We start from the raw sequence: 22,968 nt of genomic DNA, 5'->3' as shown, positions 1-22,968 counted from the left end.
TGTTGATGGGATCGATATGATTTATTTTAAAATAATTAACAGTTCTCAGGATGTAAAACTTTCTCGCCACGCGTCTTCCCGCCCACACACTCGAATGCGCAGTGAGTTTACTATCACTATATGTATATCATAGATATGTATACTATTCACAAGACTCCTCGGACTTTGTTATCGTGGATTGATCCGTGGATGAACAAAGTCGTTTGTGTAACAAAAACTGCTATAGGTACGCTAAGTTCTCGACTCCCCTACACGCTCATCATCGTCCGACGACGATTTCGAAAGGCACTCGACGAATATTTAGAAAAAAAGAGACTCTTGGATTGCTTTTCGACCGGTTAAACCGAACGAATCACACAAGTTTGCAACTATCTTACGTTTTTTCGTAAAGATTCGTATTAAAGAAACTCGATTCTACGAACACACACGCACGCTAAGCACCCTCGCAAAATGATTCTCTAACTTTACCATGCACGCTGTCCGTAATTCCTAATTATTTATTACATTAAGTTTTTATCTACAGACCTTATATCCTAGTATTGGCCTTTCTTTTTACGTAATCTTTCGATCGGTTAATCTCGTTCGTAATAGTTCGTACCATAAAAAAAAAAACTATTTTATAACGGTGTTACCTACTTTGTATCACAGTACACGTTGTGCACCGTTCGTCGTTACGCTAATAAAAATGACAAACTTACGATGACACGAGAAGTACTGTGTTGGCACGCTTGAAAAGAAGGACTGGTCGTACAAAAATACGGTACAAAAATCTATCCACGAATAGACGGACTTTTTCGAAAAATGTACAGCAATGTTTGGATAACTGCAAGACACCACTAGTGAAATTGGTCATTTGTAAGGTAAGAAAAGGATAATTTCCGCTCGTTGAATACGCAAATATGATGCAAACTATACCGTGTTTGATAAACCTCGTTACGAAAATATAGAAAATATCAGTTATCCAACCATTGATCTATATAGCGATTTCTGGAAAAATATTATTCTTGTCTTGTGCGCGTTATCGCGACGGACGAAAGATTTCGTTTTAATAATAATCTTGACGCAGCATAGATTCTGCATTTCTTCCGCGAATTTAATATATATTATATAAATTTAGCATATCGATTTCGATCGCTCCCCTTTAAATATAATTTTCCAAAAATAAATTATTCCGCGTGTCTAGCTCTTCGTTAAGGCACCTCGATGTTTCGTAACTTTTGTACAAGATATTAGACTTTTATAAACAATATCAACGTCGATAACACATTTGAACTCTTTCATACAATACGTATCACTTCGATTACGATTACTTAATCACCGAGAATGTCATCCGTGTGAGGTCACAGTCTAAAATTTTCGCTAAATTAATTTAAGTATCGGCTACCTTAGGCCCTTAACGGTACAATACAAAATACATCTGTCCCTACAAAAAGACCTCTCGTTTTATAAAAAATACAAAAGTCCGAACAGTTCCTCGACAAACCGTTTCCGTTGCTTGTCCGACGTTTCGATTCCTTCTGCTCGCGCAAAATCCTGGTAGAAAAATATTTATACATACGTATATGCTTTCACTGAATCATCTGCAAGTATCTGTTCTCCTCGAGCAACGAGCTGAGAGACGAGGTCATATCGTTCACCACCATGTTCGCGCTCGACGGCAATGGCTGCGGCAGCGACATGGGGTGGGTGGAACTAGAGACATTCGTCTCGTGAGTGTGGGTATTGCCTGACCAATTTCGACACTGTTGCACGTATTCTAGCGTCCGTCTGTACGAATCCTGCCTCATCCCTTGCGGAGGCTTCATCGGAGACCCCTGCTGGGACTGACTGATGTCCCGACACTGAATTTCGGGCATGGAGGCTCCGTGTTGCTCGTGATAACATTGATCGCTACCGTAATTCCATTGGCAGTTGCAACTGTACTGTTGATGGCTCGGGGGATTGTTCCGACCTTGACAGTTGTGCGTGCAGGTATGCTGTTGGTGCTGCACTCTGCAGTTGGTTTGCTGCACGGTGCACAACTGGGGAGACGTTCTCTTGGACAGAGCATTGTCCACGACTGGTCGATGCCCACCGTTAGAGTGTGTACAGTTCGTCATTTGGAGGCAAGGAGAGAGGGGCTGTTGCTGGCAGACTTGGAGACCGGTCATGTTGGTCATCGGCTTGGTCTGGTTGTTCATGGTCAATTGGGAACAGTGGGGCGACAACTGGGGACAATGGTTCGTCACCGTGGTCTGCTGACCAGAATGGAAGTTCGACACCTGACCGTTGGGGGTGACCATTGGCCTGGCACACTGATTGCCCGTCTGACCACACTGGGAATTAGGATGCCCGATGGTTTGATTGGGCATAACGGGTGGTTGGGCACAGCGCGGAGACAACTGAGGGCAATTGGCAGCCGCGTGTGGTTGGCTGCACTGCTGCTGGGTCATCGCGGGGTGGCTCGCTGGGAGGCAGCTAAGATTCGTGTGGTGGTTCGCGTGACCGTTCGGGTTTCCGGTACAGTTCGCGTTCATCTGTCCCTGACAACCGTAACCGGGGTAGTAACCGTGATGCATGTGAGTCTGGGGACAGTTCCTGGTCAATTGTGCAGAATTTTGAGGAAGATTTTGGGGAGCGTGTTGAGGCGCCAAGGCCCCAGCCGCGGGGGACGTTAGAGGTTGATCGCTGATGTGACTGGGGGCGTAATGAGATCCAGGCGACATTACTTGGCCTGCTGCAGGGCTAAGGACTTGCCCGCTGTTGGGTTGCGAGGGATAGTTGGGCGGAGGGCAGTATTGTGGATTGGGCTGAGCGGACCGGGAACTCGGACATTGGCTGTAAGGAGACGGAGAGGAATTCTGATAGTTTGTGCAAGGAGGTTGGCTGAGCGATTGTTGGGGATAACAGTTCTGTTGGTGAGTCGGACTATAGTTACAGGTGGGTTGCATCTGACGTTGACAGTGCAGAGGATTGCTGCATATTGGGGATTGGCACAGCGGCAAGGGGCTGTTGCGATAACTGATCTGGCTTCCACCTGCCTGAACCTGAAACAAACAACAAACGATGCGTTTCGATTATTGTTTCAGCCTCCTTCGCTGCGATATTACTTCTACCGGTGTAACGAATTTGCTCGAAGAGACACACCTGATTCAGATATTGCATCATCTCGTCCGGAATGACCAGCTTGTTCTCTACCATTTCACCTTCTCCGACTTCGTCCAAAATAACTTCCTGGTTAGGATGGTGCTCCGGAAGTTGAACCGACCTGGGCCTGGGTGGTACGAGGGGGGAGTTTCTTTGAGTTTGTTGGCCTCTGGTTGGTTCGGACATACGACGATCACCGGATGGTTGCGTACAATGGCCGTTCGAACCGTTCCAATCACCCGGTGCTCCCTGAATACCCTGAGAGAGGTAGATCATCTTAACGACCGAACGGAGGACTTCAGGTCCGTACGTTCTTAAGATGTTGCGAACTTACTTGTAGGGACATGTTCTGCGTTTGAACGACAAGGTTGCTCGTCAAGTAGGGCCCTTGGAGGTGACTCGGTGGATTCATTCTGCCGGAAGTGGTACTCAGTTGACTGCTTCTTCTAGACGTGCCCGGACTGATCGGATCGTAGAAGCTTCCGGGACCGGCGTGGCCAATTCTGACGGCGTTAACGCCGCTGGCTTGGCTGCTTCTTCTGCTGCAAAAGTCCGTGGACTTCATGCTGCCGTAATAAGTGCTCACTGTGCTGTTGCTGTCCCTTCTCGGCTCGTTCAAAGGTTGCAGCCTCAACTGGAGGTCGGCCAGACTGGTCTGCCGGGCAGGACCTCCGCCTTCCATTTTCAGGTCAGTGATCCTTCTGTTCAGATCGCCGATGTTACCCTGAGGACCCACGCCACGCGTTCCCCTCATTCCGGGCACCACGGACAGGCTTGACATGCCTTTGGCGTGCAATCTTCCTTTCAGACGGTTCCTCGAGGCGGGTGCCGGAGCCTGTTGCTGCTGCTGCGACTCCATTCCACCGACCTAAGGGCAGACGATCGGTCGCATTATCATCCGTGAGTTCAAATTAACGCTTTGACTGACGCGCGACAGAACTTTTCGCCGTGGAACTAAACAATTTATTCGGAAGTCGAGGAAATAGATCCGATTTGACCATTTATAAATATAATTTGTAGACAGTTTGAGGCTCACCATAGCACGAAGAGCAACCGGCAGATCGGCAATGTCCAGGTCGTCGGGTTCCTCGTTCCAAGGTTCCTCCGTGAGCGACACGCCTTCGCTGGTCAACGCACTGACACCCGCCACTTCGTCGTTGCAGCCACCGACCAGAGGGCTTCCTTGCTGTTGCATCATGCTAGGTGGACTGTTAGCCTCGCTCTCGGACTTTACGCTAGGACTCGACAGGCTAGGCGTCTTTGGATGGAGGTCCTCGCTTCTGCTAGGACTGTTACCGCCCGCGCCAGCTTCGTCGCTTCCTCCGCCATCTCCGCCACCGCCTTTGTGCTTCTTGTTGGCGTAGAACTCTGCCCCGTGCACGGTTTTCACGTGTTTTCTCAACGACGAGGGATCGGTGTACCTCTTGGTGCAGCCCGGCGCCTTGCAAACGTAGGGTTTCTGGAAGATTGTCGGATCAAAGTTACATTCTTTCTCGATTAGCGTTCGTTTTCTTCGCGGTCGGACACTCACCTCGTTGGAATGAGTTCTATTCTGATGCTTCGCGCGATCGCTGGCGTTGCTGAACGCCTTGCTGCACCCCGGATATTCGCACGTGTACGGTTTCTCGCCCGTGTGAGACCTGAGGTGCGTCTTGAGGTTCTCCAGTCGCGAGTACGCCTTGAAACAGCCCTCGAACTGCAATCGAGAGTCGGAGCGCGTTAGTCGAAATCGTCGCGGGATTTTCGTTCGAAAGACGATGTACTCACGGTACACTTGTGAGGTTTTTCGCCAGTGTGCCTTCTCATGTGCACCACCAACATATACTGGGCCTTGAAGGGTTTTTCCTCCCTCGAGCATTCCTCCCAGCCGCAAACGAAACTTTTCTTGTTCGCGTGGATGTGATCGTTGTTGATATGTTTCACGAGATCGTCCTAAAGCGGAAAGGAACAGAAGGTATTCAGGGAAACGAATCTTTTCTCCGAGGTTGACAATTTTAACGGCAACGATTAGACTTTCTTTCATCTTGCTTGATCTTTTGAAATGTACCTGGGTTGGAAATTCGAGGCCGCAGTCCCTCCAATGGCAATTTGTCTCGATGAAATCGCCAGGTTCGTCCCGAAGATCCTCGCTAGGACTGAGCCCCTGAGGATGAGTCGGTGGTGCGGTGGTTGTCGTAGCATTCGTGGTCGTCGTTGCCGGTTCTCTTTTTACCTTCGTCGAGGTTCTCCTCGAGGAGGTGTCTGCCTCCGCCGTCACCGACCTGGTCGACGACTCCGACGCTTTTCTGCACGATTCTGCGCTCTGTTCGAACAGGAACACCAAATCGTTCAACTTCCAATTAATACGTCTCGTTTAGTTGGAGGTAATTGGAAAACTATAGTGCGTCGATCCGGTAGCAACAGAGTTACACGAACGAATTTAATCGGTATTCGGAATTCAGAGAACAGTATCGGCGATCTTTGACACCGGGGCCAGCGATTTTCTAAAGCAAACACGCCGCTTGTACGCGAGAGCGAATCACGCGTCGTGACACACGATCAGCACGCGATCTTGCAATTATCGCGTACCGTATGGAGTGTACCGATTCGATCGATCGTACAGGCCCGTCGTAAACCGTTCACCGGCGAGTCCGTGAGCGGATATAGACATAACTTGGAATATTCTCGTCTACGTAAGGGCGAAACGGAGACCGCGGGTGGCGCGTCTTGACAAACGAGGAACACGCAGCGAACGGTAACGTTGCGCTTGTTATTTCGAACGTATTTGGCGCGGACTCTTTGAGTAGACGCTCGAAACGTTCGCCGAGACACGCGTCGTAACCGTATCGTTAAAAACGATGTAAACGAGACCGATGAAAATATCTTTGTTTTACGAGCACGAGCCAAATAATTATAAACCTTCTTTCTGATACTCTTTGGTAAATTACTGGTTTTAAATGCAGCGCGCGAATGATTTTTCTACGAGCACTTCGGACGGTTATCACGACAACTATCATTTTGGTTTCCACAAGAGGTCGAAGAGAGATACGAAAGGTGGAATTGTCGGATGATCGCGGCGCCTGAGTTGTCGCGGAACTCTTTTTGCCGGAAGCTGACGTTCTAAAACTGGTTTCGATAGGATTAATAAACGTTGAGCAATCGATCGCAACGATAGGAGCGTTATTGGTTCGAAACTCTAGTCCGTTCTTCGGGGGAACCTCTCGATTACGACGACCCTATAAATCCATCGATCACCGGTGGGAACGAGCGAGCACGGTGCAACGGTGCACACGGAAACGCGAATCGGCATCGAGGCACGACGACAACCGCGAGAGCGCAACGAGCGAAATGCAAGCCGATGCAATCAGGCACCGGGGAACTTTACAGCGTGCGGACACACGGCGAGCCGTGTCGCGGAGAAGAAAATGAAAACGCCGCCGCGGATGCAAATAAATCAGAGCAACCCGGAGAAACGCACCGGGGGGACAGCGTCCCCTGTCTGTGTTTGCGAGAGCGAAAGAAAGAGAGAGAACCACGGATAGGCGAGCGGAGACAGCGAAACAGGGAGAATACGATTAAGAATGACGTCCAAGGGGGGAAATGAGCACAGCAGCGCGGAGAAGAAAGAGTAGAACGCCCGAAAAAGGTAAAAGACGCTGGTCAGGTGGCCAGGGATGGGGGTGGAATCTGGCGGAATAATGTGCGCGAGATTGCTTGTAACCCGAGGACCATGCGAGGCTGACCCAACCGTTTTCTCTTTCTCCAGTTTTCTCCGTCCCTCGCGCGGTGTGTTGCGGATGAGGCTGACAAACCGGCGAACCGGAGGGGGAAAGGACGAGAGGCTGCTGGAACGCGATTATTTATTCTCGATGAATCGATGACGAGCTACCGAGCATACATCGCCGCACGGACTGGCGATAACAATTCGCGGGGCACCTGTACGCGATGCATCCTGCGATCATACCGGACGAAGATCCACCGCGCCTTTACGTAATCGTCGATGCACCGATTGCGCATCCAACCGTGGACGCTAATTACGCCAGTCAACGATACCGTTCGCTTTGGTAGCCTTGTTAAAAAATACATACGTTTTATCATCGATCGATGACATTAAATTTTTACTTAGATAAGGATATTCTCCGATGAAAGATGGTCGATTTGGTTTACCCACCTCCGATTTTGGCGGCAGTCCTGCGCCATGGGGTCCAAGAGTCGCCGAGGCCGTGGAATGAGGCGGCACACCGGGGTACAATTGCGAATGGGGCGATAACCCGTGGGCATGGTGGTGTGGGTGAGGCGGCGGGGGCGGAGGTGCGTGGGGCTGCAAGGGATGAGTATGGGGGAGAAGCGCCGCTGCAGCTGCGCTCCTCAGGAGATGGGCCTGTAGCTGTTGCAAGTGCGGCGCCATTCCTGGGTGCATTCCCAGAGTCGGACTCATTGCTAAAACGAAAAGCAAACGTACATGAAATTCACCATGAGACAAGAGTTTGACGATCGAGACACGGCTGTCGAACGCGCGGTAAACGTCGGCCATTGCATGGCGTTTAATAGTTAACACGGACGGAGACGGGGGTGGCGATACGTCGCGGATAATCGATAGAGATCGAAATCGGACCGCGTCCATTCTCTTGACAGTCGGAGCACGGCACGCCGGACTTCCGGCACGTAGGCTAAGCTTGCATTTCAATGGTAAAGTCCCTCTGGTCCCTCTTACGAAACCATAAAGCTATAGCGATCGTGTAGGCCGTGACTGTGTCGTGTTCCCTTCGTCGAGAAACCGACGCGATAAACGACTGGATAAACGATCCTACTTAAAAAAAAGACATTTATAAACACCGGAGGGGAACGTCGCGCGCGACTCGACCGATTATTCTTTAAACCAAGTACGCGCAATGCGTTGCAGTTTCCGTGCGCGCGTTCAACTTCCATTCTCAGATAGGCAATTTCGATACTGTAAATCGCTGGTACTCGCGGTTCGATGTAATCGTACCGAGTCAACTTGCAGTTTAACAACGGTGGCTCGTTACGCGATAAAATATTAATACTCGACGCAGCCAGAGCGAATAGTTTGTTCGATAAATTGCCGTGGCTAAATTAATCACGGGTTCGATATGGTCTTGTCGGTACGATACGTGACGGGCTTTCGAATCAGGCTTCCTTCTAATTGAAGTCTCTACCGACGCTGCTCCTATCGCTGGTCCATAAATTATCTGCGATAATATTGCTGTTCCGTCGACGCCCGCGTACTTCTACGCAAAATATGCGACTTTATCTCTTTTATTCCTATTTCTATTTATTCCGTGCATTCGTGCGTTATTGCGAGCGACATGCTTGCTTCGGAACCTCCAATATCCATCGATTCGATTAGGAACGTGTAATGCAATCGAACGTAAATTAACGTAGAATTATCCGAAGCGATAAATCGGTTATCGGTGATTTAATTCGATCAAATTTGTTCCCTCCCTTCGTTCCATTTCTTCGAAACATCGAACACGTCCATTTAAGAAAGCAAGCGTCGAACAGCTTGCTACCGATCTCGCTCGAACGATCCAACACAGGATTTCCACTGCGACCGGTGAACTATCCTAGGCCGTAGTGTTTCCCATTCTAAATCGCGCCGATGTTTAGTAGTCTAGGAAGGTTCTATGGACGATGCAATCAAGCTCCATTCAGGGTGCCATCACGTACGTGCGTCAAAGTACTTACTTAGGCGACCGGTCACGCCCATGCGAGTCCACGTTCTAGGCGGTGGTTCATAAAAGCGAGCACGTTGCGTGCCCACGGATGCTTAGCGATTAACAGCGCAGGGTGTCTCGTTTCGAAACTGTGTATTATCCACGTCCTGATGAACGTTGCGCGAACCGTGTCCCACAAATGTACAGGCCGTTCGATTAGAGCGCCTTCGTTCAAATATTTTTAATCCGAGAGAAGCCCAACTACGCAACAAAGTTTAACTTTAAATAGGAAATTTAAAGAAACACAAACGGTCGATAGATTTTACAGATTCGTCGAGCGTCGAAAACTACGCTACTGGTTTTCGGGATTAGAGGAGCGATTTCTGCTGATCGTCGCGACTGTAAACTTTACGTTCCATTCTTTGCTCGACGCGCGCACGGAACGGTGAAAAAAATCCCATTTTACCGGTCGCGACTGTAAAACGCGCGTCAGGTAGTATTTCTCACGGCTCGTCGATCGCTCGTCGCCATTCGAATGAATATAAACCGAGGAATGCTCGAAGCGTACGCCTACGACATTTCATTTAGAAGGACAATCATTTTGTGCTATCGATTGTACGATACGTAGGAAATCGGCCACCTCCTCGCACGCGGAATGATAATCGCTTAATCACCGGCTACGACGACGTTGTTCCCAGTGCAAAAATATAACAAACCGCGTGGACCGGTGGGGTTCTTGTGTTTTTCAATTGATTTTTGGTTTCGTTGGAATAAATGGAGTTTGAGGGTGGTTGGAATTCCATCACTGGCGACGTCCCGATGCGAGAAGAGGGAGGACGACCGGCGACGTCGTCCACACGCGGGAGGCAAATAACGAGCGACAACGTCCTGCGGGGGTATCGTGGGACGCCGAGCCGACAAACGATCGGCGATCGCGCCGCGTCGCGTCGCTTGAATTTTAATCCGTTAATTACTTCATTTAATCGCAAATTACCGGCTGCTCTTAACTCGCGAGCAAGGAGGTCTGGCCGATTTGTGGGACGCACCGCGATTCGTGCTGCAGCCGGCTCTTATAATGGCTTCATGCGCACCGGCACCTTAATTCGACGGTCCGCTCCCCCGCTGACCCCTTCTGGCCCTCCTCGGGGCCCAAGGCCCCTTCTGCACGCCCTTAAACGTCAGGACCTGATCCTTACGAGGACGAGGCTCCCGCGTTAACGCTCACCGCCAATGACTTTATTCCTTTCGTATAGGTCCGTGTAATTATGGTAATTTCGCTCTCGGAAACCCGGTTTTCCTGAGAAACCACGACGCCTTCGATACCGCGGACATTTTACGACCAATGTTAAAGATGTTCCATGGACGGTGAAATGATATACGATTGGGGCCGCCTGTGTTGATAATATTAAAGGGAATTATGCAAAATCGCTGCGAGCAAGGTTCGATCCGAGACCAGGCTCGATACTTAACGAGATCGTTAGGTCGTCGGTCGTCAAGTTGTAAAACGCCTGAAATTCGAGAATCTTATGCCAGCCTTTTGCAGATTTCGTCTATGTTTCGAGAGCAAAATGTAATTTTGTTAGCAAAAATGAACGCCGCGTCGCTAAAAGCTGTCCGATAGACATAGAATAAAATATTTATTTTCTATAAATATACCGAACCGATATTTGGAAATCTTCTCGGCCAGCAGTTTTTAATCCACGACCACGAATAGCTAATTTACATCCCCGTGTGTAAACGCGGAGTGTTTACGATCCTCGTTTATTCTTTGCCGTGGTAGTGGCAATAACTCGGGAAATATGGTTGTTACGCGGTGGTGGCATTAACAACTTCTGGCCGGGTACACGTGTAATTACACGCGTATAATTCACGTATCGCGTATCCCGCGCGAAACGTTTATAGTTGCGTCGAGGTCCGATTTCCGCCCCCACCGCCGACAATGACGAGCTTACAGAACGGCGTCGGTGATTACGAGCAATCAATCACCGCTCGCCACCCGGTGAAAATGCGCCCGTACCCCCGGTAAACACCGGTGACTTACATTTTCGGAGAGTATCGTGCGCGGGTGATCTCTTAATTGCACGTTCCCCGGCCATCGCGATTTACCGTGATATTTATTCTCGGTGTAAATCGTTCGTAACGTCTCTCTCATGACTTCCATTGGGAGGAGAAGGAATAATTACGCGGCACAGGTGCTCCGACTCGACCCGCCTAAATTTACAACCGAGAAATGAGTAATCGAGCTCGAACCATCGACTCTGGCCAATTATAAAAATTGCACGGGGTTTCGATCGAACGTCAACCAATCCCGGGGACTTCTTCTTCTCTCTCCAGTCAGCGTTTAATTAATTACGCAGTAAATCTCGTCCAGGGGAATAATTCAATGAGTTTGACAGGGTAGCCGGTGCGGCAATAATGATACATAAATGGTTGCTTACCGGCGGAAAGATGACCGTAACTGCCACTCGCGCTGCTGCTCCGCGATCCATTCACGATCGAGGCCAGACTGTTTGGGCTGAATCTGATCATGCTGTCGATGTCGAAGCGATCCGAGTACGGGGAACTGCTCAGTGCCCGTTTCCGGCTCGCTCTGATCGTCGACGCCCTTGGGCTTCCTAGCCTCGACGACGCGGACACTGAAAATTACGCCATTCAATTTTCATTTACATCAAACATTGGTAACCCGGCGAACGATGCTGTGGACATTACAGAGTTCTATTAAGAAGAAGGATGCAATTAAGGAAGTATAAAATTAGATCCAGATTGCGCACTATTTCATCCATCATCTACCTTTCCTTAGTTGCGTGGGATGCCCTATATAAATACACAATCTACCAATCGTCTGTCGATAGGTCACTCGATTCATTTATCATGAATCCATAGGAAACCAGTCGTGGATGTTTCGCGTTCAGGTGAACGACTCTTCGAGAGTCATTGCCTGTCCGAGCATTAAGGTCTCATTGAGCCCAGGAACTCCAAGAGTCGCATAATTGCGATTGCATAGATTATATTTCTGAACGGAACGCATTTTTGGGATATAGCTCGTGCAAAGAGGCTAATATCGTAGATATCGAAGCATACTCGGCGAGCAGCTACACGATCGTCGACCATCGACGGTACCGGTTCGATTAAGCGCTACGAATTCTTGCACCCCGTAGTATCGGAGAATATTCCTACACGGCCGACGAAGATTTTAATGTTTCACCTTTCGGAGCATGCTCGTAACCAGGTAGACATCCAGAACTGACCAGGGAAGGCGGAGAGGAGGACAGAGAAGCGAGGGAGAAGGCCGATTCTGCGGCCAGAGCGTTTTAGCGGCGATTTGCCTGCAACCGCAGCCCAACGACGTAATATACAAACCACTTTCTTAAGCTCGTGGTGGCGGCTCGCTTGTACAAACCATCGCTGGTTATATGCTGGCGGTTCCCCGCTTCTTCGCCTCCCACTTCGTTCCGCCACCTTCCACGATCGAAACTTCTCCATTTTTGACAATCGGTTTAATCGCATTTGAACTAATACTTCTTGTAAGGAACGTTACGATTTCGTGGCAGAATCGCGCGCTTATAGTTGATAAATATGTCTATTTTAATAGAAAGATTCCGTTCGTATTTAGTTCGAGAGTCCCTGGGACCCTTCTGGTTTCTCGTGGTCGGGCCCCGTTCTCTGTTTCAACTCCCTCGCTATTCCTCGGGCTCCTCTATCTCCTCGTGTCGTCTCACACGGGCAACGCGATACAGAGAGCCACGAGGAGGCTCGAACCAGCTCTTTCTCCTCGGTTTCCACTCGGTTGATCGCTCGTTCGCGCACAACGGGTATAGAATTACTCGCGGTCGGGGCCTCGCTTGCTTCTTTCTCGTCTCCGTCTCGCCTCTCGCGAACGCGCTCCTTTATCCCCTTTGCCGGTTATTAATTCGAGCACTGATCAAATTTACGGTGGTCAACGAGCGAACAGACGCGCGAGAGAGACGGAAAACGGCTGCCATGCAGTTTTTCCGCATGAGCTGGACCGTTTAAGGTTCCTCGATGGGTTCTCGTGGTCGGGATCGAGGTCGTTTCGATCCCTCCGACTTCTCGCTTCTTCCTCGCGCGCCACATTCGGGGTTTTCGATCTTGTTACGCTAGTTGCGTTCTTGTGCAATTTCACGGAACCGCTCGTCTGCGGTTTCTGCGAACTCTGTATCCTTTTGGCGAAACCAAGCGAGTCTACATTTTTTAAGCGTTTCGTAGCTACCAAGATCCGCATCTTCGGCGTTGAGATTGTTTTTCCTGGTTTATTTTTGTATTCCATTTACCGCAAGGCAAATAAAACGATCGAGGATGAAATATTTCTCTCGAAAGGACGTACGAGTTTCTGTTTCGAGCGATCGTTTAACGCGCTTCGAGGCTCACGCAACGGTTTCGCTATCCGGTTCGGCGTGATTTCTCGATGCATTTTTCCCCCCCGAGGCAAAGCGAATCGATCTCCTTATCTGTTGGATGCGGAGGGTTGGTCTGCTCGTCGAAGGAGCCTCGGACTCTTTAATGAATATGCGAACGATTCTCAGGGGCCCCTCTCGCCTCGTCCCGAACGTCCTCGTGACCCACGACCCTCTGGACTCTACACGCTCCGTACGTTCCAATCCCCCTGTGCCCCGTGCCCCTCGCGGGGCTAACATGGGATTGAGACATGTAAATTGGTGCAATCGGCCACTCCGATCGGCGCGGCTCATTCGACGCTACTCGGCGCATGCTACCGTGCTACAGGTCGCCTCAAACGACCAATCCGCGACCATTTTTAACGCCTCCTTTCAGCCTTACAGAGGAATCTCATCAGGAGGACCACGAGGAATTTGCAAGTTCTTTGATTTAAATCAACCCCGATAGATCGCAACGAAACATTTGATCGGTATCTTCCGGAGGGAGTCCATTCGTAGCGGAACTTTTTCTTTAACACAGATTTGTTAAATTGTCCATTTGGAGGGAGCAATAGCGTTAGAACCAAGTTGCTTCTTCCCAGTTCTGAAATATTCCTTGAGCACTCTGGAGCCTTGTAACGAGCTGCGATTTATCGATCGACTTCGACGCGTAATTCGATCGAACGTCCAGAACATAGCACGAAAACAGGAACCGAAGACTGACACGAAGAAGCAGAGGTACAGGAGGAGAAGAAGTAAGAAGAAGAAGAAACGTGAGACAACCTGTAGGGTAGGCGCTAAGGTGTTAATGAGGTCGTGTCGCTCCGAGTCGATTCAATTATGCGGTGGTGGCGACTAACGAGGCCCCGTTTACCCTTTCAGTCGTCTTTTAGCCTCTCGGCCTCTTAACCGGTCGATCTCCTACCTGCTGCTAGTGCTACTACACCTACGGCTAGCCGCACGTAACGTGCATCAGGATCTTTCATTAGATTCACTTGTCGTCCTCGATCGTCCGATCGAAAGAATCGTCGATTTCGTTCGTCGAAACGGACGGACGTGTAACAATCTGGTATTAACTAATTTCGATGGCCGAGACTGGACGTACTACCCTCGTATTTAGGTAATAATTCGATTGGAAATAGATCTTTCGAGACAGAAAGAAAACTGCGGCTCACCGTCAATGGAGAAGGGGAATTCCGTGGATGCAAGAGTACTTGCTGGTCCCGCGGCGTGTAGAAGGTACTCGGGCCCCAAACCACCCAGTCCTAGAAAGACACCCAAAGAAACGACGATTAACATAAAAGATGCGAGCTCGATGAAAATCAGGGTTGGGCAAAATGTGATCTGATTACATTTGCCACAAGATTATATGTAATCGCACGGTAATTATCGTGTAACTGTCATCGTAATTGCACACCTTTAAAGCGTGCAAAAAGTATATAATTACACGTAATTTAATCGTGGCAAATGTAATTACATCTGTCGAAAAGTTTGGAACTTGTCGAGTAGGAAGCTTGTATCGTGTGTCGTTCACAGCGTCCAATGGATCGCATTCAAAGACCTCGATTCTCAAAGAGTTCCTTCCGGCGGAAATGCGGGCCCTTTTCACCGAGCTTCTCGATGTTCGAGTGGAACAATAGACAGATGCTTCCTTTATTAGATTTATCAAAGGACAGACAACGACGAAACGAGGAACTGATATCGTAAGCTCTCGTTGCGCGTTGAGAAACGCATCCACGAGGGTTGGCAAATGCAAATTTCCTATTTCATTATGGGCATTGTTATTCGATGAAATAAAACACTATTTTTTTACTACGCGTAACTTTGCAAAATCTTCGTGGAATATCGATGACTATTCGACCCTTTGAGACGCGAATAAACTTGGAGGTCTCAGGGCGACGTCGTTGAAATTAGGCGACGTCCCAGGCCGCTATCGTTCTAATTATCTCGAGACAGGTACAAGCCAGGGTAATTACCGTGTAACGAGGCGTTGGGACTGTGCGTGGAGGCCTGAAGCTGGTGGTAAAGGTGGTCCATGTAGTTGAGCCGGTAGGCGGGACGCAGGGCCGTATGTTCCGAGAGGGGGTGACTTCTGCGGAGAAAATCACCGCCGGAAGTCCCGTTCCCAGCAGCCCCGCCGCCTCCGCCTCCGCCGCCGCTCGCTCCGCCACCGCCGCCGGTGGCTGCACTGCCGATCGCCGTCGTACTGCTTGGCAATCTGAAACAAATCCTAACCGTTAATTTCCCCTTCGTTTTTCAACAATTCGACGGATTAAAATTATCGTAAATCGATTCGGAAACCACGAAGCACTGTTCCTCGGTCTCACTAGGGGTTTATTCGTTTCTGACGGACCTAGTTTTGCTCCTAAAATCCTGCGATACGCGTTACTTGCAACAGTTACGAGTAAAAAGGGTTCCGGTGCAGTCTTTCTTTTGGGGGGAATTAATGGGTACCTTCCCTGTATAAGGGAGCGGCATATTAATCGAATTTTCTGATACTGGCCTCCTTAAATCAAGGGTTCGGAAGGGATAATCTCCATCGAGAGAATATTTAAATTTAATAACACCTAACGCAGACCGTTCGAAATCGCTTCCATCCTTGTTATAGGTGGTACATACTCAAAGATTCCCGAGACAACAGAATCGCCACAGCATCCGTCAACTTGAATATATGTATGCTGCTAGAAGAACGTTTAAAGAAGCGTGAAACGTTTCGCGGAAAGGGGGCAGGATTCGAATAGCAGATTAATCATCCCGAAAGGACAATGCAAAGAAACGAATGCCCGTTTGACGAATGAAAGTGCGACACGCTCAAAGCCGCGACAAATGGCGCGCGTCTCTTCGTCAAAGACTCTATTTTTGTCTCGTTCACGATGGAACAGGTGTCTCCTACCAATAGCGAGCTTCCTTCTTGGACGAGTTTTTTCTCGAAAGCAGATCGAACGTTCTTCTTTTTACGAGCCTCTTGGACTGAGATGCGCCACAGAAACTGGCAATTTGAACATACGCTTCGCGACACTCGACCAAACGCAGTGGCATTTAAAAATTCAATCGTTACCAACGAATATTGGCTCAATTATTCTTAAGGATAAAATGAACTATTCTTGGCAAATATTTCATTGATCGAGGAGCGAGAGAATAGAGGCATTTTGTGAGAGAGGGTTCCAGGATGAGGTACGTAGAAAATAGTTTTATACGAGCGGGGTTTGAGAAGATCGCGTTTTAGTCTGGTTGGTCGAAAGATAGAGCGGCACAGAGGAAGAGACAGGAGCGAAGAGGTGCTCGCGAAGGGAACGGTTCGCGTTTTGACTGACGGCCATTCGCCACGCTCGAATTATCGGGAAATGGCGCGTGTCTCGTACCTTCAAAGATATTCTCTTCGCTCGGTCGCATCGTTAGTGCCTCTTTACGACGATCTCTTGTACGACGCGCGCGCGTACGACCAGGATTCTTCGAGGAATCACAAGGAACGTCAGGTGGCTTGAGATCTTTATTGGAAACTCGCCGAGACGCCTCTGCAGCTGCGAAAGACTCCGAGAAGCTGGAGTAATTCACTGCCAAGGTCGTGCATTCGAGGAATTTCCCCGAGGCCGTGGAAAAGTTCCGCAGGAAATTAAGGAACCTGACAAGTTCTGATAATTTCAGGCAATATTCTATCGCGAACCCTTTGGACAAATCGATCTTTTTTTTTAAATTTGTACCACTGAAAAAGCATACGTGTCTTACGATTAAAAGTTATCGAGGTTTTCATCTAAAAAATTGAATTTTTAGCTCTCTGTGCGTCGTGTTGGCACCGAGTAATAGCGCGACGCGTCTCGACGCCAGAGAGCCAGGTGGGTAAACGCCGGCCACGGGAAATAGAGACAGCAATTGGCGCGTGTCATAACGTTTTAACGCGTATTACGATGTTTGACTCGGTCGCTGTCTAAATATTGGCTCCGCACCGACGCGAGTTTGCTGAGCAAAGACAACCGGATCGACTGTTTGACTTTACTTAGAGTCCACGGATCCCGATTACTGACTGCTCGTTACCTGCTTTACGCGGCCCGCTCGTGTTAACAGGTCTGTCGTGTAATCCGCGACGAGTCGCCTCTGAAAACGACGAGAGTCTCTTAGACCCTCTCGTTTCTCCGACTCGACGATACCGAGCCAAATTAGCGATCTCTGGCGTCGCAACTTTTCCGCAAATTTCGCAGTTCGGTGCTAAACACGATGGATTCTTGTCGACTATACAAAGTAATTTGATAAAGAGTTTCGGGCTCGATCGAAGCAGCATGTCGAGAAATTAGAAATTGGCAAGGCTGCGGAAAGCCGTGGCGACGCATCCGGGGTAAAAATTAGGACGGTTTGACAGGCTGCTTAGTAGCAGGCTCGTAAAAAGCTCGGCCAGGAGAAGCCAGAGGGACAGGGGACGTAATTACAATGAAAACATCGTCGGCTCCGTCGGCTCGACGTCTTTTTGCCCGTCGTTTTGTGTTCACTCTCCGGGAGAGAAACGGCCGACAGAGAGGAAAAATAACAGGCGAGGGAGGAGGGAACGAGACCGATTCTATTTCGAATCCTGCTGAGTGCCAGATGACTCGAGGTATGGTTCTGCCTCTGACTTCTCCTCTTCCTTCATCTTTTGCCGTCTTCGCGCTCGCCTTTTTCCGCCCCCTTTGCCGATCGCCTCCTCCACCAGCTTTCTTTCCGTCAACCCCTTTTGCTCGCTCTTTACGATTCCTTTCTTCCGACCAGTTTCCTGCTCGTTTTGCTCGCCGTTGATCTTTCACGAAATTCTTCGCGGATAGTCGCGCTGACAATGTCCAACGTTTGTAGAAAAGCTTGGAAATTATACCGTATGTCAGTGAAATGTTCATAGTTCCCGTAATTTCCGTAATTTATAACTAATAACTGGAATAATTTTCAGCGCAAATATTCGATCCTTCGTCACCGACAGAGACAGAGAGGAATGCTTCGTCGTCGCGTTCATTATTTATCCGCTCCACTTTCTTTACGCTTTTCCCTCCCGTTCCTCCTCTCCCTTCCAATTAAGCTATTATTAATTTCTCTTTCGAGAGTTGTTTTCTCTTCCTCCGTGCGTTCCTCTTTCCACGCTTTCCGAGTCTGACGGTCGGCGAGGAACAAGGGACACGGAGGGAGGACCGACAGATAAAACTCGAGTCGTTAACTCGACACGCCGGAAACCGACGCATCTATCTTTATCTACGGCCCGTCTGCCAGCGGCCAGGGGTCTTCTTGAAATTCCTACGACTCTCGGCTCCTCCTTGCCGGTTCTTTTCTGTCCCTCGCGAAGGAAAACCGCGCGATTTCCGTTCTGTTCGCTTCGCACTGGCAACAAAATAATACAACTAAAAAATTTCAGGCTTAGCAACGGAGATCGTCCCTTGTAAACAGACTTGCCTGCTCCATACTTGAACAATTTTACGGGTATCTTGGGTATCTATTCTTTTTACGAGAAATATTTCTAGAGTAGCAGAGTAATTCCCGGAGAGTTCGTTGCATCGTATCGTTTGGTTTTCGTGGATTATTTCGAACGTATCGCGGCCTTCGTTACGTCTTAAGTCGGTTATAGTCGAACGGTAGGAAAAGAAGGGGCGGAGGAAGCCGAGCGAAGTATTAAGGGTCGCAAGCTCATTACCACGAGTCGTGGTAATGAGGCGAGTTAAGCGCTGCCCAGAAACATCTGCCAGGTTTCCCCGGTGTCTCGAGGCAAAACGAAAAGAGACGATACCGTCGAAAGGATTCTTCCGTATAAGGAAAAACCATAAAAAGACATTAGCCAAGTGAAAATGTCTATAGAGATTATTTTTTAAAACGCTCGGCATTTCAATACTCTGAAACGTTCTCCCAATTAGCGGGTCATGAAAAGATTGGTCCAGCGACGAAAGATCGAGGAGCGTGTTTCGTCAACGACAGGTTGACCGTCGAGGGGAACGCGGTGACAAAATATTCCACGAATATCTCAGGGCCCGGTAATCTCACGGACCAGTGAAAATCCCAGGCTGACAAAGTATCGGGCGTCGGAGCGACAAAGCGACCGCGAAGAACAGAGGAAGCGAGAAACTCACGGTCTCCGGGACGAGTTTCGCGGCTTTGGTTCGGATTAAGTCGGGAGCCTAACACTTCCACGGGGTTTCAGGTTATGATATTTATTGCTTCGGCTTGGTGAACCCGGCTACACGGCGATAAAGAGGGGAAGGAAACCATATGGCTGACGCAGCGCCGCGCCGGTCCCGTGAGCGGCACGCGCTTCAAACGCGGACGCGAAACTGCCAAAGGGAAAGAAAAGGAACGGCTCGCGGGAGCCGAAACGCCGGAGGAAAATGGCCGAGAATTCTTTTCGCAGCGACCCGGGGACGCGTTCGTTCTATTTCGATTTAAACGCTGACGGAAAAAGCGCGGGAATTCGCGAAACGGATAGACGAACGCTGGGAATAATTAGAAGGGAGAACGAAAACGCGCGTCACGCGGGAGTCGATGAACTCGAGAAAATGTGCTTGGCGAACGCGCGTGAAAAGAAGAGAAGATTTAATCAGGATCCGACAACGAAGATGCACACCCGCGATTTGGACGATTTTCTGATAATTTCGCGGACCCTGTCCGCGATTCATCTCCCCGACGTTGGCACGCTGCCACCGGCTCGAGAAACGCCGCGCGAATTTCCTACCGCGAAAAGTCGTGAAACCCCCGGAGAACCGAGCTATTCTCCGCGAACGTACAGATATAGTCTTTTAACAGGCGTTTTCACGAGGTCGTAGTTCAGTCATGTGGATTTATGTTTAGCGTTTCTCGTCGTTGGTCGCATTGGAAAGCATAAAACCATCCGCGATCATCGGGGCCAGCCGTAATTTCATGGGACTTTCCGATGCGTGTCGGGTGTTACATTGATACTTTTAGCGTTGAATAAGTATTTCAAGTTCCTTTCGTTTAAATATTATTACATACTAAGGATTTATAGATTCGCGATCTATTATTCGGTCTTCCTGTTCGCGTAGCTACAAGTTACTGCGTGCTCAGCCATACTCTGCGTTGTAATAAATGGAAGAATATAAAAGTATAGCTTCACGTTTGGTTACGATGGCTGGAGGTAATAAATTTTTGGAACGACTTGATTTGCAGAGGGGTGAATGAGATCCGCGGAAGTGTTAATTTATAGAGCAAAAAGGTGAATACGTTAATTTTGAGAGCAAAACCTGTAATAGTAACCGAGAAATACCGGTATTCGTAATACCGACTCTGTTTGGAAGTGCGGCGATCGAACGGCGTGATTAACTCGCCGGCAAGGTGTCCCTCGTCGCGACGGCGAGCCGTAAAAACGGTTTTTCAAGCGACAGGTCGGCCCATAAGTATTCTCTTAATCGACGAGTCACCGCATGAGAACTGGCCCCGGTTGTTTTCGTGACCGGCGAAAGAAGGCCTCTCGGGGGTAAATGAGGGCCTCGTTAATCAAGATATTTACACGCGAGCTCGGTCGCGGCGGCATCGATATGCGAACCGCGGCCGCGAATCGATCGAAGCCGCTCCTTCGTTGAAAATCCGGCCTAACGCCCGCTATACGCTACGCCTCGGCCGTTATTTATAGGCCATTCGAACGCTCCGTAGCGCCTCGTTGTACGTGAGTCTAATTCATTTCAGCCGGACACACGCTCTCGTCCTCGGAGAATTCGCCGGGGACAACGGAGGACACGATCACGGCCCGAGAAATCGTTATGCTGGAATGTTTTTTCAATTAGCATATCGAATTAATATCGACGATTCGCCGCTTTAATCGCTATCGAATCGAACGCGCCAACCCGGCTCGTCCTTTCAAACGTCGGGAATTGGTTCGATCGAATTCGATCGTGATTGACTGACCGGGACTGGATTTGAAATTCAGAATTGTTTCGATAAACAAATATACTTCTACAATCACTTTTTGAAAATTTAAAAGGTCGTTTGGCAAACGTCCGTTCTTTTGGTTGCACCCATTAGTTGTTTCTCTACGAATGACGCCGGTTACCTGTCCTGTCGCGGGGATGTCCGGTCGAGCGACGTTAATGCGCTTTTTGTGTTTCCGCGAAAGAAATTTATCGCGCCACCCGCTGAATTTATCGCGCCACTACTCGGCGTCGTTTTTTCTAACCCTCGCGGTTGCAACAGCGACACGAAATAGTCTCGGACGAGTATACTTTTTATTCGTTTTTATGGGGCAAGCAGATCGAGGCGAGACCGGAAAGAAAATCGCGTAAAACCCACGTTATTCTAGAAATAATCGTTGGTCGTAACGCGTGGGCTGGAACTTTAGCTTCCGTACATCTTACATAAATTAAAACCCATTCTCGAATATTTTTATTTTTTAATATTTAATCGTTGGGCAATCTGTCGATCTTTAAGGCACACAGAGGAGCATAACGTTACTAATTCCTCCTCGTAAATTTGACGTCAATCTAATTATACAGCAGCGTCGAAGGTATCCCTCCATTAATATTCACGAGTAGCGATCACGCGTCGGCAATTAAACTGAACGGCGCGTTCGAGACGAGGAAACTCGGAAACGTTAAAACGCCGCATAGTAATTGCACCCAAAACCACACGCAACGACTAGAATTATACATTTCCGCCCCATTTTCGTTATTCTATCTAATCACTGTACATATACGTATTTCGTGTAAAGTAGTAAATAAATTTGAAAGATTTTCTCTCAATAATAATTTAACCCGCTTGTTGCAGAAATGGTTTCGAACCGTTCTAAAAAATTTAGGCGAACTCTGTCGTATTGTACAAGAGCGATGGAGTAACATTCCGGTGACATTCTTGTCGTCTCATTGAACCGGTGCCAAAAGACGTTGCGAGGAACTTGCGTGGCAAAAGGGGAAAACAACGGGATATTAATTAGTCTTTAAGCAATTTTCTTTAAATTGCTAAAATTCATCAATTTTAGTTATCATAGATGACTAGGTCTCACATGATCTGCTGTTATTACATGTAAAAAAGTGTTTCTAATTTGTACAGCAGTCTTAATGGGTTCTGCCCGCCTAACGAATAAATAAATAAATCTAGTCCAGCGTGCATCGGTTCGATTGTCATTAGAACGAGCGGTCGCATCTCGTTGTAATTCCATTCCTACAACGTCTGGACTTTCCTTTCGCGCGGCGCGGCCATTAAATCAAAGTGGCCGCGGTTTTCCCTTAATTAACGATGTCCTCCTCGTCACCTGAGAGCGTGACGATCAGAAAAAGGAGGGCCAGAGACGCCTCGTTCTGTCCCGTGACGATTTACACGCGAGATTCGACTACCGTTCGGAGGTTTTTCAGGAATATATCCAGCGGATACGTGACGGGTGTACGGGATTCACCCCCGTCGGTGTCGCGGCATAGAAACTCACCGACTCTTTGTCGCCTCTTCCTTTTCAGGTTTCGGTAAAATCGACATGCAAGGCAGGCAACCGGCTCCGTCGCCGCGACAGGATGCGACTGGCTGCCGCTAATGAAGTAATTCGTGCGCAAAAACGTTACGCCGTTCACCGTGAATTATTCATCGGTCGCGATCGCGCTGGAAAACGTTCTGCCCCCGACCGGCTGGAATCCTCGAGGACATTTTCCTGCCAGAAGGCGGCGCGCGCGCTTTTTGCGCGACTCCATTAACGCGACACCAAACGACCCGTCCCCTTCTCGCCTTTGGAATCGCCGCTACGATCAGGGGAAACCTCCGCGAACGTTTTCCTTATCGAAGAAATCGTTCGTTCGCGACCAAATTCTTAACGCTGCGTATCGAAGAAACTGTTGTACTTTGGTTTGCAAGCGACTGAAACT

The 22,968-nt window shown here is 48.9% G+C and overlaps 1 protein-coding gene across 1 annotated transcript in view; it reads right to left on the bottom strand.

Moving 5' to 3' along the window:
* Positions 1-123: 123 nt before the first annotated feature.
* Positions 124-22,968, bottom strand: part of Ci (transcriptional activator cubitus interruptus) — an 89,749-nt gene continuing 66,904 nt past the window's right edge. Inside the window, exons 2-12 of the mRNA XM_076772538.1 lie at positions 15,151-15,392; positions 14,350-14,439; positions 11,219-11,416; positions 7,277-7,545; positions 5,174-5,428; positions 4,894-5,058; positions 4,658-4,822; positions 4,163-4,585; positions 3,461-3,994; positions 3,127-3,384; positions 124-3,026 (exon numbers count right to left, since the gene is read on the bottom strand). Coding sequence (XP_076628653.1) covers positions 1,569-3,026; positions 3,127-3,384; positions 3,461-3,994; positions 4,163-4,585; positions 4,658-4,822; positions 4,894-5,058; positions 5,174-5,428; positions 7,277-7,545; positions 11,219-11,416; positions 14,350-14,439; positions 15,151-15,392 — 4,057 coding nt within the window. The 3' untranslated portion in view covers positions 124-1,568. The remainder of the gene's footprint in view (positions 3,027-3,126; positions 3,385-3,460; positions 3,995-4,162; positions 4,586-4,657; positions 4,823-4,893; positions 5,059-5,173; positions 5,429-7,276; positions 7,546-11,218; positions 11,417-14,349; positions 14,440-15,150; positions 15,393-22,968) is intronic.

This window comes from Colletes latitarsis, chromosome 9 (assembly GCF_051014445.1).
Source record: "Colletes latitarsis isolate SP2378_abdomen chromosome 9, iyColLati1, whole genome shotgun sequence".
NCBI classification, from domain to species: domain Eukaryota; kingdom Metazoa; phylum Arthropoda; class Insecta; order Hymenoptera; family Colletidae; genus Colletes; species Colletes latitarsis.
This window is presented reverse-complemented; position numbering and strand designations above follow the sequence as displayed.